The sequence below is a fragment of the Aplidium turbinatum genome, chromosome 1, assembly GCF_918807975.1.
Source record: "Aplidium turbinatum chromosome 1, kaAplTurb1.1, whole genome shotgun sequence".
NCBI classification, from domain to species: domain Eukaryota; kingdom Metazoa; phylum Chordata; class Ascidiacea; order Aplousobranchia; family Polyclinidae; genus Aplidium; species Aplidium turbinatum.
The window spans coordinates 26,600,245-26,620,490 of NC_137472.1; the positions used below are offsets into that span (position 1 = coordinate 26,600,245).

At 37.4% G+C, this 20,246-nt stretch overlaps 1 protein-coding gene across 1 annotated transcript in view; it reads left to right on the plus strand.

Moving 5' to 3' along the window:
- The first annotated feature begins 16,847 nt into the window (after window positions 1-16,847).
- Window positions 16,848-20,246, plus strand: part of LOC145771932 (actin-histidine N-methyltransferase-like) — a 58,614-nt gene continuing 55,215 nt past the window's right edge. Inside the window, exons 1-2 of the mRNA XM_082583703.1 lie at window positions 16,848-17,037; window positions 17,626-17,718. Of these exons, the coding sequence (XP_082439829.1) occupies window positions 16,941-17,037; window positions 17,626-17,718 (190 nt within the window). The 5' untranslated portion in view covers window positions 16,848-16,940. The remainder of the gene's footprint in view (window positions 17,038-17,625; window positions 17,719-20,246) is intronic.

A 20,246-nucleotide genomic window follows, 5' to 3' on the forward strand; every position in this document is an offset into this window, starting at 1 on the left:
GACTAAATTCTCTGATTGATAGGCTATAGTTTAATAGCTGTTTATTTTCTCCTTTTATAAAATATTATTAGGCTAATACAAAAAAACTGAATTCATTCAATTTTATTTGTTACCAGCGAATCAAAAAGATAGAATTTTTGCATGTTGGCAGTTTTCTGTATAATTGTTTATAGGCTATGCACAAATAATGAAAAAAGCAGATGCTACAAATTTGGTAGAAGCAAATAAAATAGCACTAACAGACAATTAATTTTTTGTAATGACAATGTTGACAATAATAAACCACCATTGACAATCTATGGTGGTTTATCAACAAATCTATAGGCCTGCAAGTGCAATGGCAGTTATTCACAACAATAAATCATTTTCAGCAAACAAATGCTTTTCCATTAATCTGTCTAATGATGGAAATTACAATTTTCTATATTAACATGTTTGTGTGACACACGTATGGAATAATGTCAGTTAATATTACACTTTTGTCAAAACAATTCTTAATGCCTAAGAACACATAGTATAACATGATATGCAATATGTGTGTTCTTACCAATAAATTCCTTTTAAGGGTGATTGTAATGAAATGCACAGCCAAAGTAATCATAAAAACACCTGACTTCAAAATAATTCATTTTAAGAGTGATTATAATAAAATGCATAGTCAAAGTAACCATAAAAACCCATAACTTCAGAACAATTGAAGGGTATTATATAATTTCTTTTAATATACCAATGAAATAGGCTATAAGCAAAAGTTTACATGTATACTTTTGGAATATTGTATCATACTAGAGTAGGTGGATATAGTGCATTAATTCTGATATAGTATATGTCCATGACAGTACAATGACTATTGACTATGTAGTTCAAACTCTTCATCATGGACTTTGCATTGATGAAGTAGAAAGTGCAAGACTTCAAATTTCAACAGCAGAATAATCACCACGAGTCCGATAAGACCACAAACATATCTGCAAAACAAATTAAATTGTGATCAATGAAGATACACATAAATGCAGTTTTTATGCTCATAGCAAAATGTGACTGAGAGACATAGCCTATAAACCTCTGTAAAGGAATATTACTTTATTTTGTCTACAAAGTACAATGGACAAGCCAAAACAGTGTTCAGTGATGGCAATTGTATCAGGCACACTTTGTTTTTATGCAGTACATATATGATCAAGATATGCATTAAAGGAATGAGATCATCCTCGTATGAGGTTCTGGGGCCGAGGGTCCATCCTAAAACAAACTAATGTAAACTAGGTTGTATAATAGGAACGGTATAGTAGTAATCTACAAACACATTGCTCACTCAACTAGTTGACAATTAATTTGGACTATTTCAATGTATGAGGTGAAATGTGCCATGTAGGCCAACACTAAGAGAAGTTTGGACCACATCAGCAAATTTTCAAAATTCTATTAAAAGCCAACACAGCACTATCCAACCTTTAACAAATCAATCATTAAAATCTCTTTGTGGCCATGATAAAGATAGCATGTTTAAAACAAAGCTTTAATTTGAAATCAAAATTTGTGACACAATTAACTTCTACAGAAGTCCAATTTTGATAAACTTGGTAAAATATAAAGTGTGTGTCTTAATACAAAATTTACACTATTAGGCCTTAAAGTATACGAAATGTCATCAAAGCAAGGTGAACTTTTATGGGGGGCAAGCATCCCAGACCTCCTCCCACTATGTTTCATTAGCTTCATACTTTAAAATAACATTTAGGTAGTAGGAACTTGATAGTCAACTAGTCATTTTACTCACCTTCTGGTAGCCTCTCATAAGCAATAAGAATGGTGATCACTGGTTGGTTGGTTTTACTTCACAACTTTTATCATAAGTTTTACTTCATACTTAACTGTAACTTTATAATCATAGATTTTTTTATGTGTAACAATCTATCGAACATAAAGTTCAAAACGGTAGCCTAAATCATGAAGAATGCAAAATAAATTAAGTTTGATCAAGAAAAACACTACTGCAGTCCTGACTTCGCTTTGATCGTTGCTAGGTTATGTGCGCACCGATGCGTTAAATGCACGACAAGTGGGTGTAATCGAGGTGTTGCCAACCAATCGCTTGCGCCGAATCATGAAGCGTCAAATAGAAGTAGTGCCTGTAAGTGTGTTCATACGCGTCCTTTTTAATATCTTCCAAGCCTAATATCTTTTTAGCGAACACAGGTTTTTGCTTGAACTTTTTTGTTTTGGACTCAGTAAAAATTACTCCATCGAACGATATCAAGAAAGTATTGTCTACAGGGGGGGTGCAACTCAATTGCATTTTTAAAGCGAAAAATCGAGGTCGGCCCACAGCCTAATAAGCACTTTTTTCCTTCAAAGCAAAAGACGATAAGCGCGTTAAGTTTTAAATTCAACACGTTTTCTTCACCTGAGTCCGTGGCGCATACGTAACGTCTCCGGTTGCCATTTTAGAGGGAATGAGTTCGATACTATCCGGAAGCGTTCTTTTTTTTTTTTTTTTGACTACAAAAGGATACAAACTGATATGAATGAATCAACAAGTGAATAAAAAAGTTTTTTCTAGTCTTTATTTTTAACAAATTCCTTTCATTTCTTAGCACAAATTCTCTGAAAAAATCACACCTTCTAATTGGCTGTAAGATTACGTTTCGCTGAAATCCGAAGTTAAAAATTAAATCCAGTCTCATTGTCGCACAACAATCAGTCAAGTTTCAAATCATCATCTCAACCAATCCTTCAAGACAACTTTCCACTTTTAAAAATTTAGTTAAAAAAAAAAAAACGTTTCCGAATAGAATCGAACTCATTCCCTCTAGAATGGTACCCCGAGACGTTACGTATGCGCCACGGATTCAGTTAAAAAAACGTGTTAAATTTAAAACTTAAGGCGCTTACCGGTATCGTCTTTTGCTTTGAAAGAGAAAAAGAAAAAAGTGCTTATGAAGTGACGTCATGACCGGTCAAATAGTGTTTCAGATTCAAAGACCGGAGCCGGTCAAATAGCCACTGCCTTATTTTTATCAGTAAAAAGATATCAAAATATCAAAAGGTTAGTTTTGATATAAATACCTACATTTAAAGCAATGCCTTTGCGATCAACATTTGTGAGATGTTGAAACTTGAAAGGTAATATTAACGCAATATTTGGTAGTCAGACATTCGAGAATCAATACTTAATCCTTTAGACCAAGGGTCTCAAACTCAAATTGCTCTGAGGGCCAAATCAACACTTGTAAATCGACTCGAGGGCCGCACCACACATTTTAGGACTGCTCCCCATTCAGCGGCACCTAATGGATGGAACAATTCCGACAACAACACTTCAACAATCGAAAAACTTCACTCTGCCAATCTCGGCAACCTGGCCTGCGTCAAAATCCTCTACAAGTCTATAAGTATGCGAAACTACCAGGAATAACCTATCAAGGCTTTGTTAGTCCGAGGGTAAAGATTCAAAACAAACTGTTAATTATTGATTCTATTTTTGTTAAGACTCTCACTCCTAAGGAGGTTTTCAATCGAATGAATAAAGTCCAGTCTGATTCAGCATATTTTCATATGTATTTTCAATATCCAGGGTGAGACTATTTACATCCAAATAAGTCAGTTCCAGATAGTTAACTACAGACTAGTTCGTCGATAAAAACATTTCTACCTTATGAGACCTTATTCAAATAGAACAACACATTAATTAGATACACATACCGTAATAAACTCATCAATCCAAAGAGATTAAGCTAAATTATTATTATTTATTCTAAAATCCATAGCTTACTGTCAATTCTAATTTCGTTTCGACCACGATATAATGCTGGCGCGCTAGAGCCTAAAATCTGGTATCCGGTCATTAATAAATAAAAGAAGTACGTTGTACGAATATTTCACACACTGCCCTCTAAATTTGTTAGGTGGGTTACCAATGCAACGAACAAATTTACAAAATTATGAAATATTTGACAAGAACATTACGTCGAAACGATCCCCTCGACATATCATAGCGATTTTACATTCCTTCCAACAGCACAATTTTCCTTATATCTCGCTCAAAGATGCGTCCGTCCGCCAGCCGCACTTTGACGTTTCGCACTCGTCCATGCTTATCGGGAAACACTTCCTCTATGATGGCCTTAGGATAATCTCGGCGGCCTTCGGTGTCGTGGTTGAACAGTAGCACAAGGTCGCCTTTCTTCACATTCTCTTTCACTTCCTGCCATCGATGACGAATTTGTAGCCATGGCAGATACATTTGGATCCATCGCTGCCAAAACTGTTCAGCGACGGCCACCACGTATTTATAGTTGCAGCGATACATATCGGACTTGTTAAATTCATGAACAGGTGTGTCAGGATGTAGATTACCAGTTAAAATAGACAATGGCGTTAAAACTCGCCAGTCCTCAACGTCACAACTGACTCTGGTAATCGGTCTGCTGTTTAGAGTAGCTTCGATGTCGCACATAATAGTTAAAAGTTCAAAGTCATTGGGTGTTCGCGTTTTTAGCGCTGGTAGTCCTGTCAGCCCATTGTGCACAATAGCAGCCATGACATATTTCACGCTCTTAATGGCTCGCTCCCAGCCGCCTCCGGCATGAGGGTTTTGAGGAGCATTAAAGCGCCATTCGATATCAATTCCTCTGCGTACCATACATTGAGACACGCGATTGCGATCAACGTCGGTCAGCTCAAGTGGCGAATATTTGCAGTTGTCCTTCAGCTGGCTCATCTGCATCAGTCTTTTGAACTCGGCATCGCAGCCTTTGAAGTTCGTTCCTTGATCTGAGTATAGACATCGGCAATACAGCCCGCGGCGTGACGTAAAGCGAATAAAACATTGAATAAAAGAGTCAGTTGACAAGTCAGGCACAATTTCTATGTGGCATGCTCGAGTAGCCATGCAAATGAATAGGACACCCCAACGTTTGACTAAGCTTCTGCTCATTTTGACAGACATAGGTCCAAACAAATCAACACCAGTGTGCTCGAAGGGAAACTTAGGTACAGACACCCTACACGCAGGCAAGTCACCCATAACTTGAGTTTCACTGCGAGCACGACGCATTTTACAGTACTGACAACCAAGAAGATATCTACGGACAGTGCTAATAGCACCACATAACCAAAATTTTTGCATTATTTTGGAAAGCACATAGTTGGCGCCAAAATGGTTTGACATTTCATGTTCGTGTCGCACAAATAACTCTGTAATATGATGATTCTTCGGCAGTATGAATTGGTGCACGGTTTCAAGAGGCAACGCCGATTTCACTATTCTGCCCCCAACCCGCAATGTGCACGTAGCATGATCATAAAATGGTAATAAGTTTTTAAGTTCTAGCAATTTAACACGAAATTCTTTGCCACAATGTTTGTAGGCATAATCAAACCCGAAAAGGTTAATCATCATTACAACGTTTTTGCTATAATAGGATTCTTGCGCAATACGCACCAAGTCCAACTCAGCCAGTTTTCTCTCGTGAGATTTTATGCAACCAGTTTCCAACATGAGATTACTTTTTAAACCTCTCTTGTGCGATTTATGCACGACATAGCGATAACGGTACACAATCATTTTCACACAGTCATGTAGATTAGAACAATTTTGAGCAATACTTTGGATATAATCAGGTACATCAGAATTGCAAATAAGCACAGTAGTTTGTTCCTCAGAATCGATGACATTCTCTTTTTCACAAATTATCGCATCGTTATGATTTAAAACAAACTCACTCTCCACTTCACTCTTGTACTCTAGAACATCATTCACGCAACCACTAGGCACCCGTACATTGTCACAATCAGTATCAGACACAGTGTCACTCAATGGTTCATACAGAAACATAGGACCTTTCAGGTACACACACTCAGGGTCTGCCTTCTTTGGGTCAATGCCACGAGAACATAAATCAGCCACATTGTCTGTCGTTGATACATATGTCCATTGATCATCGTGTGTCAATCTTTTGATTTCAGCAACTTTGCGCGTGACATATTTCTTTAGCCTTTTGCTCTGGCTTTTTATCCACTCAAGAACAACACATGAGTCAGAATACAAACGGCAGTTGGTAAGTGGCAAGCCAATCGCTTCTTTGATTTGATGATGCATATTGGCTCCAAGCACAGCAGCAATTAACTCAAGTCTGGGAATGCTATGCACAGTATTTTTTGGTACAACCTTAGATTTGCCCATTACAAAGGCAATTTTGTAATTGTCATCTTTAATCATTCTCAGGTAGGATACACACCCTAACCCTTTTTCAGAACTGTCACAGAATGTATGTAGTTCATAGGTATCTACCTCTACATTCCAATAACATCGTGGTATCACCAACTGTTCCAGACAAGGTAAGCTGGACACCCATTTTTTCCAACGCTTCATCAATTCATCAGGGATAACATCATCCCAGTTAGGCACTTCTTGGCATATCTGCTGCAGCAACACACGTCCTGTAAGTAGATAAGGTGCACACATCCCTATTGGGTCAAATATTTGTGCAATTGTAGACCACAATCCTCTTTTTGTGTTTGGTCTTGGTTTAATGTTGACCTTTGGAGCTAAAGTTTTCTTAGAGGGATTCCAATGTATCCCAAGAACTTTATGCTCTTGCATTCCATCCAGCGAAAGACTATTATTCTCAACACTGGGTAATAATCGAGAAGAGTCAAGACACTCCAGCACCTCAGGAGTATCGGACACAAACTTTCTAACTTCAAAGCCTCCAGATTTCAGCAATGGAACTAGCTCTGCGACACTTCTCTTGCCATCTTCCACAGTTTTGCATGATGTCAACCCATCGTCAACATAAAAGTCACTATTAACAATGTCAATCACATCTGGAGATGCCCCAGTTTCATTGTCCGCAGCAGTTTTCTTCAAACAATAATCAGCCATCGACATACTACAATTTAAACCAAAGGGCAGTCTTTTAAATCGATAGGTCATGATCTCTTCGTCTAAATCATGATCCTTGAACCACAAGATTCTCAACAGGTTTCGATCATTTTCATTTATGCCACACTGCATAAACATCTCTTGTATGTCGCAAGAGTAACCAACTTGAAACCTTCTAAACCTCAATAGGACATTGCACAGCCTTTGTAGGTCATCCTTTCCTTGATGTAAGACAGAATTGAGAGAAACTGAACCAAACTTAGCAGAACCATCATATACAAGTCTCTTTTTAGCCTGTCTAGTAACAAAGTGTGGAATATAAAATATGCGTCCATCATTAGATTCAGTTTCAACATCAACTTTCTCAATTTTGTCCGTATCTATGAGCTTCTGAATGGTGTCAACATAAAATTGCCTTGTATTATCATCTCGCTTTAATAGCTTTCTTTGTTGCATCAATCTTGTTTTAGCCTGACTTTCATTGTTGGGCATATTTAAAACAGAGGTTTTTAGTGGTAAGTCTAAGGAATATCTACCATCCACCTTTCTCACAGAATTATCATAAAGCTTGGCACAAATTAAGTCATTTACAGATGGTGCTGTATCTTCATCATCAGGATTAATTTCAAAATCAGCATTTAGCCATTGCTTCACTTCAGCATGTAACAATTCACATGAATCGGCATTACCATTACATACAAATGCTGACTCATCAATTTTACTGCAGTCATTTTGCATCAAACAAACATTATTTGAGTGAATAGATACACAACTAGATGACTCATCATACCTTGGTCCAGAATGTCCAACCAGAACCCATCCAAACTTGGATAATTTTGCAGCTAGCCGGCATTCGTTGCTACGACGCACTTCTGTCAAGTCCAATAATTCTTCATAGTCAGTACCAATCAAGAGATCCACATGTTTGCTTTCTATTGAAGGCAAATCTATACCTTTCAGATGAGATAGTTTTGACAATTCAATGGTTTCTTTTGTAGTGGGATTGTTATGCCTAGCTACCTCATTCACACATAAAACATTCCTAACTCCAAACACTTCATCATTTTTCATACCTTTTACATCTAAATCAATTGTGAATCCTTGTTCATGAGTTTGCGCATTCGACGTAGACATACGTATGCTAACCGATTTTTGTTCTTGAGCATTCAACATTTTTGCTAGCCTTTTTGTTGCCATTGTTGTGTCACAGCCACTGTCCAGCAGACAATTCACCGTGACTGACTTTCCTGTCACAGGGGATCTCACAAGAACAGGAATAACAGGTAAAATTCTTTTAGTGTAATCAAGCAAAGCATTGTGTGTATGAACATCAACATTTCTATCATCAGCACTGATGTTACTAGACAGAGCATTATTTTTATTACATTGCAGATTATGCACAGGCCTTTGACTCTCCTGTTCTGCTTTATCTTTAACACACAACAAATAATGATGATCCACACTCCCACAAATGCGACAACTATACACAGACTTGCAATCAAGTTTTAAATGACCATAATTCAAACATTTATAGCAGCATTTGTTAGTTTTAGCAATGGACCATTTGTCCTTACAATTTAGCTTGCTAAACTTCACACATTTCCACAAGGCATGTACATGCTTATCCATACACCCTTTTACAACACAAGTAAAACCACTCACACTTTGAGAATAGGTCTTCACATGAAATTGATTTTCTTGTCTGTCAAATTTATGAAATTTTTTCTTAACATCAGCATTAGGATTGTTGCCTTTGGTATCAACTGTATCAGGTTGCATCAAAGGGTGACATACAAGATTCAATTGTTTTTCAACAAAGCTTACCAACAAGGTAAAACTTGGCATGTTGATGTCAGCTTCGCATAATGATTCAGCCAGCTTGTCTTTGCTTCTTTTAGGCATACGCAAAATGATCTTCTTCAAAACACCAGGTGAGTTTAAACTAGACATTTCAGAGGTGTTTTCAAACAAAGTTTTTACATCCTCTAATTCATTCAAATAGGACTGAAAAGAATCAACTGTCCATTTCACAGACTCATTTCTTGTGATGTGAGAGATGTGAGCTTGTGTCACAGCACAAGAATTGCCAAAGAATTTGTGTAGCTTTTTTAATGCAGTCTCTAGAGCAAGTTTGGGATCTTTAATCCTGTCACAGCATTTGATAGCATCAGCCGCCTTGCCCGAGCATCTTGATTGTAAAATGTCATAAATTAAGCCATGCTGATCACCATATATTGCACGAACCCTTTCCATGCCATGACAAAATGCAGTATAATTCTTGGGATCACCGTTGAAAGCTACCTTTGCACCACTTTCCATGAGCACTTTGCCAGCAAGGTATTGGTCACCAATGCTCTGGTTTTGATTGAAGCTTTTTCTTGTATTGCTGGAAGTATCACCACTATCACCAAGGCTCAGAGTAACACCACCAAGGTCCTTTTGACCAGGTGAAGGGATAGTAGTATTTGCTTTCAACACATTTTGCTGAAGCTCAGCATCATCATCAAAATTCCCCTCAACTGTCTCAGAAACCTTAGTACTGCCCCCATGGTTTGGCATACCGGTACTAACTGCATTGGAACTGGCAGCAAGAGGATCAATAGAATTTGTTGGTTCAGCTAACTCTCTTGCTAGTTTTGCTTCCAATTTCTTTTTTTGTAGCTCAATTTCTGTTTTTTGTAGATCAATTTTTGCTGATTCGACCTGGCTTTCTGCAACCAGTGCAATTTGCTTAGGGGATAGTTTTTTATATGAAATAAAAGACAAAATTGACCTGCTTGATTTCTTGCTACTTGCACTATTTGAGGTAACATCAGATCTGCTAGAACGTTTCGAAGAATTTTTTGAAGAAGTTTGTCTTAAATGAGCTTCCAATACTCTTTTGGCTTCAATTGCTTGTTCTTCAATGTTAACATAGTTGGTTTTTACCATTACATACTGAGTATTCATAGCAGTCAGTTTATCAGTATAATCTTCAATTTTATCTTCATTGTTGTCAGTCGATAAGCTTTTAATAAAAGCATCAGTAGAGCAGTACAACACATCGAAACTTCCAGTTACTTCAGTGAATTTTTCTTTTAATTTTATCATGTCAATTGGGGGTAACATTAATTTTGAAAATTCATTTACAGTTTTGTTAAAATTTCTGTTTAGTTCTCTCAACTGTCTTTCTGAAGGAATTTCAATTTCAGCATTAGGTCTAGTTGCAGTTTCTTCTCCAGAGCCAACAGAGTGTTCTCCATTTTGAGAGCTCATATCCTCCTTGAGGAACTGTGTCCTTTACCTATTTAGGCACCAGACAAATGAAATGTTTTTATATTGTTAATTATTGATTCTATTTTTGTTAAGACTCTCACTCCTAAGGAGGTTTTCAATCGAATGAATAAAGTCCAGTCTGATTCAGCATATTTTCATATGTATTTTCAATATCCAGGGTGAGACTATTTACATCCAAATAAGTCAGTTCCAGATAGTTAACTACAGACTAGTTCGTCGATAAAAACATTTCTACCTTATGAGACCTTATTCAAATAGAACAACACATTAATTAGATACACATACCGTAATAAACTCATCAATCCAAAGAGATTAAGCTAAATTATTATTATTTATTCTAAAATCCATAGCTTACTGTCAATTCTAATTTCGTTTCGACCACGATATAATGCTGGCGCGCTAGAGCCTAAAATCTGGTATCCGGTCATTAATAAATAAAAGAAGTACGTTGTACGAATATTTCACACAAACCAATAAACAAGATACTGTACAGTAGTAAGAACATACCAAGAACGTTAGATCGCAAGAAAAATTAGTAAGAACAAAGAGATGGAAAAACACTGTACCAACGCAAAAAAAAACGAAAAAGAAAAACAAAAAACACGCAAATGAAACTACGGACTTGGAGAGCTAAAATCTTGCAATCAATTTTCAAAAACGCGGAAAAAATCAAACTGTTGAAGAATTGACTTCAGCAAGTGCCAAAGTTACTACTGTATTGCAATTATGACACAATGAGTGAATAAGCAATGTGATTGCGATGTAACTATACGATTTTCCCGTACGCAAAAAGGCACGACAGTAGTGTTAAAAAGTTGTCTGAAGTTTGATGGGCATTTTCAAGTTTGTTGAGCATTTTATCTTTCTATATAGAAAAATATGTATTGTGATTACGAATTATTTCAAAGTTTAAAAATGCATCGCGGGCCGCACCAAAATTTCTCGAGGGCTGCATGCGGCCCGCGGGCCGCGTGTTTGAGACCCTTGCTTTAGACCATGGTTGGGTGAGTTCACTAATCACTGGTTTTCTAAAAACCGGGCTGCAGACGATAAATAAAACTTAACTTTTGCAGGTGACCGTAGTTTCTGGGCTACGCCGTGTGACACAAATGGAAGAAGTTCCTAATGACAAGTTTTTGTGTGTGTTTAGAATGTAAGGAATATTTTTTAAACAAAACCGGTTTTTTCAAAAGTTTTGGTAATTTGAAGTGTGTTTAAAATGCCTATATGCTTTGGCTCCTTTTTGGGCTACTTGCAAAAAAAAATTGGTTTGAAACGTGTTTTTGGCTTGGTAATTTTGAGGAATCTGGCAACTCTACAAGGTTTGCTTCTTTAAATGTAAGTTTTACTTTTATCGAAATTGAGTTTAGAACAGGGCTTTTCAACTGCGAGCCTTTTTCGGGGTTTGCGAGCCGTTTTTCGGAGGGTTGCGAGACGCTTGAAATTCCAGTGTATTACGGTATTGTTTCCAATTTTTTTTTTGCCAAAAAAGATTAAAAACTGTGTTTTTTCGCAATTGAGCATTTTTCTACTTAAAGTTATTATATCGTTTAAGCTTTCAGACGTTACAGGGCTTTAACCATAGGAAAGCATTCGATATTTTTCACCAAGTTTTTCTACATTGCTTTGTGCAGACTAAAGTTAACCAGTAGCAATGCTATGGTAAAAAAGCAAAATTATATAGAATCCTATGCAAAATATAGATTTTTCAGATCGTTTTCAACGGCATTGAAAAAAATTAGTGTCGGCTATTTTAAAAGTTCTTTTAGCAACATGTGCACGCATTAACAAACTTGATAGTTAAAAATAGGAAGTGGCTACATTTACGGCGCCGTAAATACAGCCGTTCCATGCCTTTTTTCTAATCTTTACGTCGGTTTTACTGCGCATGCGCACTGTTGCTGGAAAAAAAGTCCATATATAACTTCCAAATTCAACTGTTTTTGCCAAGTGAATTGGTGGCGCCTACGATCTTTGTTTGGCTTTTGCTCTCAAGGATACGAGTTCAATTCCACCAAGAAGTGATTTTTTTTTTAAACCTAATTGTTAGGCTACACATTTTTGTGGCCGTTCAGTTTAGTTTGTTTTTATTTCTGACCATCACAACGAAAAAACAGTATATGACAAACATAGCAGAGGTATAGAAAAAGGTAGAAGCGACAAAACGCGGACGTGATAGCATGTATGATAGCAAAGCAGGGCAATCAGTTTAAAATATGGCATGATCGTAAAACCTAAAAATTTTATAAATTTAGAATTTTTTTTTACTCCATTCAATTGAAAGAAAAAAAACTCACTAGCCTTTTTTTCTCTTTGTTTCAAATTTATAAAAATTTTGTTACGGTGTTACGAGTGGGTGCAACCTAGTTTGTACCCTGAACAGTTCGGACCCTCAGTTCGTACCCTGAAAAGATCGAGAGAAAAAATTAAAAAAAGCCGAAGTCGCTGATCGCAGTTTAATAGCACAAAGCCGAAGTCGCTGATCGGAGTTTCCGCAAACAAACTCGAGGGTTAGGGTTAGCGGAAACCGCGGAACTGCGGAAAAATATTTGCGGAAACTGCGATCAGCGAGGGTTAGAGCAGAGCATAGATTACTCGATGATTAGAGTTAGGGTTAGCCGAAACTGCGGTTAGCAAAGCTGATGAAAAATGTTTGCGGAAACTGCAACCAGCGAGGGTTAGGGTTAGAGCATAGATTGCTCTATAGTTAGGGTAAAGGTTAGCGGAAACTGCGGAAAAATGTTTGCGGAAACTGCGATAAGCGAAGGTTAGGGTTAGAGCATAGATTGCTCTATAGTTAGGGTTAGGGTTAAGGTTAACGGAAACTGCGGAAAAAGGTTTTCGGAAACTGCGATCAGCAAGAGTTAGGGTTAGAGCATAGATTAATATATGGTTAGAGTTAGGGTAAAGGTTAGCGGAAACTGCGGTTAGCGGAATCTACGGAAAATGTTTGCGGAAACTGCGATCAGCGAGGGTTAGGGTTAGAGCATAGATTAGCCTATGGTTAAGGTTAGCGGAAACTGCGATCAGCGACTTCGGCTTTGTGCTATCTTTCTCTCGATCTTTTCAGGGGGAAAATTTAAAAATGTTTGCGGAAACTGCAATCAGCGACTTCCGATTTTTTTAATTTTTTCTTTCGATCTTTTTAGGGTACGAACTGAGGGTCCGAACTGTTCAGGATACGAACTAGGTTGCATCCTTACGAGTTACGACCATGCCATATTTTAAACTGATTGTCCTGCTTTGCTATCAATCATACACGCTATAACGTCCGCGTTTTGTCGCTTCTACCTTTTTCTATACCTCTGCTATGTTTGTCATAAACTGTTTTTTCGTTGTGATGGTCAGAACTAAATACGGCCACAAAAATGCGTAGCCTAACGATTGAGTCACTTCGGTTTAAAATTGGCAGTGGTTATTTGACCGGCTCCGGTCTTTGAATCTGAAACACTATTTGACCGGTCATGACGTCACTGCATAAGCGCTTTTTTCTTTTTCTCTTTCAAAGCAAAAGACGAGAAGCGCCGACATAAGTCCTAAATTCAACACGTATTCTTCAACTCAGTCCGTGGCGAGTAGGGTTCGTCTCCGGCTGCCAATCTAGAGGGGATGAGTTCGATACTATCCGGAAGCATTCTTTTTTTTCATTTTTTTTTTATCTAAATTTTGACCCGAAGCGCATTTATGTGGTCAATTTTTAATTTGAGTAGCCTACAGTCCAAGTTAGTTAATAGTTCTCAAGTTAGTTATATACAATACTTCTTTTAAAAGAAATGATAATGGTAAAACCATTTTTTAAAGAAGTATTGTATATAACTAACTTGAGAGAAAAATGTAGGGTCGTTCGGCAACACACGTTCACTTATGACGATCGGAAAATTACCAAGAGAAATTCTCAAATTCCAGCAAATTAAAAAAACTCTAACATTATTACTCACATTTGAAAAGACATAAAAAATGGGCTGTAGGCTACTTAAATTAAAAATTGACCACAAAAATGTGCTTCGGGTCAAAATTTAGATAAAAAAAAAATGAAAAAAAAGATTGCTTCCAGATAGTATCGAACTCATCCCCTCTAGATTGGCAGCCGGAGACGTATCGCACGCGCCACGGACTGAGTTGAAGAATACGCGTTGAAGTTACTGAACTTATATCGGCGCTTCTCGTCTGTTGCTTTGAAAGAGAAAAAGAAAAAAGCGCTTATGTAGTGACGTCATGACCGGTCAAATAGTGTTTCAGATTCAAAGACCGGAGCCGGTCAAATAGCCACTGCCTTTAAAATTTAGTTTAAGAAAAAAATTTTAGTTCAGAAAAAAAATTAAAAAAAATTACGGCGCCGCAAATGCAGCCACTTCCTATTAAAAATAGGAGGTGACTACTGACTATTTGACCGGCGCCGGTCTTTGAGTCTGAAATACTATTTGACCGGTCATGACGTCACTATGCAGGCACCTTTTTCTCTTTCAAAGCAAAAGACAAGAAGCGCGTATATAAGTTCTAAATTCGACAATTTTATTCAACTCGATCCGTGGCGCGTGCGATACTTCGCCGGCTTCTATTCTAGAGGGAATGAGTTCTATACTACCCGGCAGCGTTCTTCTTTCTTTTCTTTTTTTAACTAAATTTTGACCCGAAGTGCATTTTTGTAGTCAATTTTTAATTTGAGTTGCCTACAGCCTAATTTTTTATGTCTTTTCAAATGTGAGTAATAAAGTTAGAGTTTTTGTAATTTGCTGGAATTTGAGAATTTCTCTGGGTAATTTTCCGTTTGTGGCCGTGCTAACTACTGATATATAGCCTACTACATAATTTTTCATTCAGGCATGTTTTAAACCTTTCAAGGTTTTGCCACCTTTTCCCGTTCATTAACGTGCTGGTAGGTCTATATTGATTTTTGTAGTTAGTATCTTTTTCGTCCCGGACGCGTTAATGACGAAAAATAAAATGATTGATTGATTGATGTGACCGTGTTTGCCGAACAAAGCCTTACATTTTTGCTCTAGTTATATACAATGCTTCTTTTAAAAAAATGGTAATGGTATATAAATGTAATGCAACTCAAATTAAAAATTGACTACAAAAATGCACTTTGGGTCAAAATTTAGTTAAAAGAAAAGAAAGCTTCTGGGTAGTATCGAACTCATTCCCTCTAGAATAAAAGCCGGCGAAGTATCGCATTGAATAAAATGAATCACGCCACGGATTAAAATCAATCAAGCCACAGATCGAGTTGAATAAAATTGTTGAATTTAGAACTTATATACGAGCTTCTCGTCTTTTGCTTTAAAAGAAAAAAAGTGACTGTATAGTGACGTCATGACCGGTCAAATAGTGTTTCAGATTCAAAGAGGGAGCAAGTCTTTTAGGCGCAGACAGTTAGGCGCCGGTCAAATAGGCGCGCACACTGTGGCGTCAGGATATTTAGGTGCTATTCCCAGTAAAGTCTACAGATGCTTGGCAAGTTGGGCAATGCTTTTCACACAAAATGTTATATTGAACAGAAAAATATGTTGTTTTGTTAATGCGCGTGCATTTATTTGTTGTTAGTCATAACTTCAGTGAATGAAGCTGCTTTATCCTGCAATGCTTTTCACACAAAATGTTGTAATGAACAGAAAAATATGTCATGCTTTCGTGAGTGAAGCTGCTTAAACCGGCAAAGCTTTTCACATAAAATATTATATTGAACAGAAACATATAGACTACTGTTTTTTTAATGCGCGTGTTCGGCATTTATTTGTTGTTAGTTCAGGTTTGCGTCGGTGAAAGCTTTATTAACAAATTATTCAAGTTTCCGAACATGAATGAGTTCACTTTTAGTTAAGTCAAATAATAACTACCACCAAACATCAGTAAAAAATATACTGTGGCCTATATTCAAGCTGGCGGTAGGCTTGAGTGAAGAGTAACTCAGTTTTCCGTCAAAACCCGACTAGGTTTTGCCAAAACTGAGCTGCTACAATCTGCAGGCTTTACTAGGAATAGCACCTAAATGAACGGGCGCCGCAGTGCTCCTCAGTCCTCACCTAAATATCCTGACGCCACAATGTGCGCGCCTATTTGACTGGCGCCTAAAAGATGTGGACCCTTCAAAGACCGGCGCCGGTCAAATAGCCACTGCTATAGCCACCCTTAAAAAATATAGTTGAATGCAGGTAAACATTTATGAAACGTCTCTCATTCTCAACATGCAATGTCATTAGAACATTGTAATGTTATTAATAACAGAAGTTTTGATGGGAGGGGCGATATAAAACTTTGCGAGGAGGATTGCTCCCCCAAGCATTCCCATGGCTACATTTCAGAAGAAAGGTGGAAAAAACTTAGAATAATGTTGTATCTAGAAGAAATAAATAACTTCAAGCTGAACACTAACAGTTCTTTTTAACTGTTACCGGTACTTTTCAATTTGCTTATTTTTATCTGTTAATATTAGTTAAGGAAATTATATATACTTGTTACATTTTAACGTTATGTTATTTTTCGCACATCTCTAGTCCACAGTTATCATTAGGTTGTGATCCTTGGGTTGTGACTTTGCTGATTTTCTTCCTAACCTTATGTTGGCTGTCGAGAAGAACAAAGAAATCATTTAATCAGGCTGTGCCATCTTTATTTTGTGAAAAATTCTCTTACTGAAAGAAATGTTGCTGTTGTTCAATTACAGGCTTTGACAATTAAATCTAAGTCTTGATACTTTGTTTACCTAAATACGCTGGGTGTATATTTAACCACATTGATTTTCTGAGAGAACAGTACCTACTGTTAATGCGCAATGGGTAAGAAACACCGAATGAAACAAGGAGATAAAAGTGGAATAAGTGTGAAGCAGAAAAAGCAGCTGATGTATCTAGCAGCTGAACTCTTTAAATGTAAGTTATCAATTAGCCTAACTGATCCTGTTTTCATGGTACCCGGTCATTTGGTCGACATGACGTTTGGTCGACAAAACATTTGGTTGACAGAACGATTCATTTTAGGGTTAGGGTTAGTTAACTAACCTTAACCCTAACCCTAAAATAAATCATTCTGTCGACCTACCGTCCTGTCGACCAAATGTCCTGTCGACCAAATGTCTTGTCGACCAAATGTCTGTAGACCAAACGTCCTGTCGACCAAATGTCTGTTGACTAAATGACTGTCGCCAAACGACCGAACACCGTTTTCATAAGGCACAATGGCACATGTTATAGTTACCATACATAATAACATAGCCTTTGATTGAGAATTGAAGGTATCACAGGGTATCACAATTGAGGTCATCGTATGTCACTTGAGCATGATGTCATGCATTTCAGTTACAAATCTTTTTAGGTAGGAAAACTGAAGCATTTCACTAGTTTGTAACAGGTAACTATTAAAACCTGGTAGACTAAATTTACTGGCATAGAATCAGCTGAACATAATCTGGGCAGATCCTTACATCTTTGTTTAAATAACAGTATATATTTGTTCTACAGTATGCATCATTACTCCAAGTCGTAATAAGGAGTGGGATCATTACCTCAAAATTTTTGATGCTGTTGAACAGTTTCAACAAAAGCAGAAAACAGGTATTATACCCTACTGATACTACATTTATTTGACATATATACATAATATGGAATATATTATACACATATATTATTGTCCAAGGTAGGCCGTACAGCTGCAACCGGTGAGGAGACACGACTTTGAATACTATGGTTATTGGTTATGTAGTGTTACTTTACTTCCTCATTTAATTCTCATTACTCCCAAGGCTGCTCTGGCCCAGATCAGTACCATAGTACCTGTCAGCGTCAGGGTCCCATACAGGCCATAAAACTCATATTTTTTTCCGGCAGTCATCATTGCCTACTGAGAGCTTCTTCTCGGCGGCCAAATCTGCGCACTTGGAGGCCAAAATATAAAAACGATAGCACAAGTTGAAGTCTGGGCAAAGTCCTGCAGTAGAATCGTGGTACCACGCAATAATAACTGCTTTATCGGGATTGTAATCCGGTATTGCGGGACCATCTAACGACACTAAATTGTTTCAGCTGCCCAGTAAATTGTTTCAACTGCATAACCGAATACCAATTTTCATAAAATCTGACCATTTATACCGTTCAAATGTCACCATTGAGGGTGTGAAGTCTCTAACCCAGGGGTTCTTAACCTTTTTTGTCTTGTTTACCCCTTGACGAATGAAAAAAGTAAAATTTACCCCCCACCGTTTTGGTGGCCCCTTGTGATGTCCGTGTCCAGACTTCGAGGTCATAAATCTCGTTGCGACTTCTACTGACTTTTCAATCATCAATTGTTGGAAAATTTGTGTAAATTTATTTTTGTACTTTTCTACTCCACAGATCTAATTTTGTCTAAAAGCCCTAAATTTTATCATGTAGGCCTACATCTATAATGGTATCATCACTTTTTCCTTGAGTTTGCATATTGAGCTGGTTCAAACTTGAAAAAATGTCTGTCAAGTAAACCAATGCACCAATAAGTTTGTGGTCGCCAAAGTGCTTATACTCATCGGGGATTTGCGTTCTCCATTTAAATCTCGATTTCACCATATAGTTCGAAAACTCGAGACAAAACAATACCCCGAAAGAGCCACTGAACTTCGGTGTGATAAAGGAGAACAGAGTGTTGTGATCTCATCTGCTCACAAACCACTTTGAAAAGACGATGTTTAAGAGCACGTGCCCTGATAAAATTCACACATTCAACCACATGCTTCAATACTGCTTTCAAATATTCTGGAAAAGCTTTACTTGCCAGTGCATGTTGATGAAGGGCGCAGTGAGTAGAAATGATGTTCGGTGCGGGTTTTTTCACCAGAGTTGTAAAGCCAGACTTAGCATTGAGCATAGAAGGGGCACCGTCTGTGCAAAGTGAACCCACATGTTTCCAGGATATATTATTTTGAAAGAAACTATCATTTTTTTTCCAGAACATTAACCGCTTTGGTAGTCGTCTCTAAACTTTTGCACATCAAGAATTCCTCTTTCATCTCACCAGCATGCACATATCTACAGTAAACCAACAAATATGCACAGTTCGACACGTCAGTGACTCGTCTAGCTGAAGACTAATTCTTGCCTTACTAGCTCGAATTTCGTCTTTGTGGTCGAAGTTCTAATTAGGTTGTGTACTGTGAAAATGTAGCACACATAGCCTACCCTGCTGAAATGAAACTGGTAGTCTACTTGCGTGGAGATAAAAAAAAAAAGAAGAAAACTTACATTAAGCATAAATTTGAATCAAAATCGAATGCAACACTATCAGTTTTTTAATAACTTAAAAAATGAAGTTTGCTTTAATTTATGATTCAGTAAATTTATCCCCTCGGTAGGTGAAATTTACCCCCAGGGGGTAAATTTACCCCCGGTTAAGAACCCCTGCTCTAACCCATAGCGGGAATATTTTTCAACTATGACGACATGTGTTTTCCCCTCTCAGATGTCAACTAATCTAGTTCTCGTTTTTAACAACGATTCAATGTCCGACAACATTGCATCGACATAAAAACGAAAATATTGCCAACCGATGTAAATTAGCACTTCAGGTTAACACTTTGTTAAAATAAACCGGGAATTACAAACAAGACTTAGTCAAACAGGCAAATACGCAAAGGTTTTTTAAAAACTTTATTCTAGGATCATTTAATAAGCGGAAAATTCGTCTTGTTTTTGTTTATTTATGTCCATCTAGTACTGCTCTATATTTATGCAAAAAATTGCAAACCTGCAACTTGTGGTTTCGCGTCACGGTAATTAACGCTATTACTCTGAATGAATGCGCGTCACGCGTTGGCCTAATGTACTCACGCATTTGCGAATGTGCGGGTAGCCGGGTACAGCTGATGATCGCAGCTGGATATATTCCATAGTAGGCCTATGAAGTCCATACAATAGCAAATGTTCCTGCACAATACAACAGCGGTGATTATGATGCGCTGACCTAATTCTATGTCACTCTTTGATACTACATCTTTTCGGAATAGCCCGTTTCGGTGAGTCGGTCCCTATTAGGTGATTTTTTTCATTTTTTTTTTTAAATTATCGGGTACCGTAGCCTAATTATCATTGCCGTTTTAGGGTTAGAGGTTAGG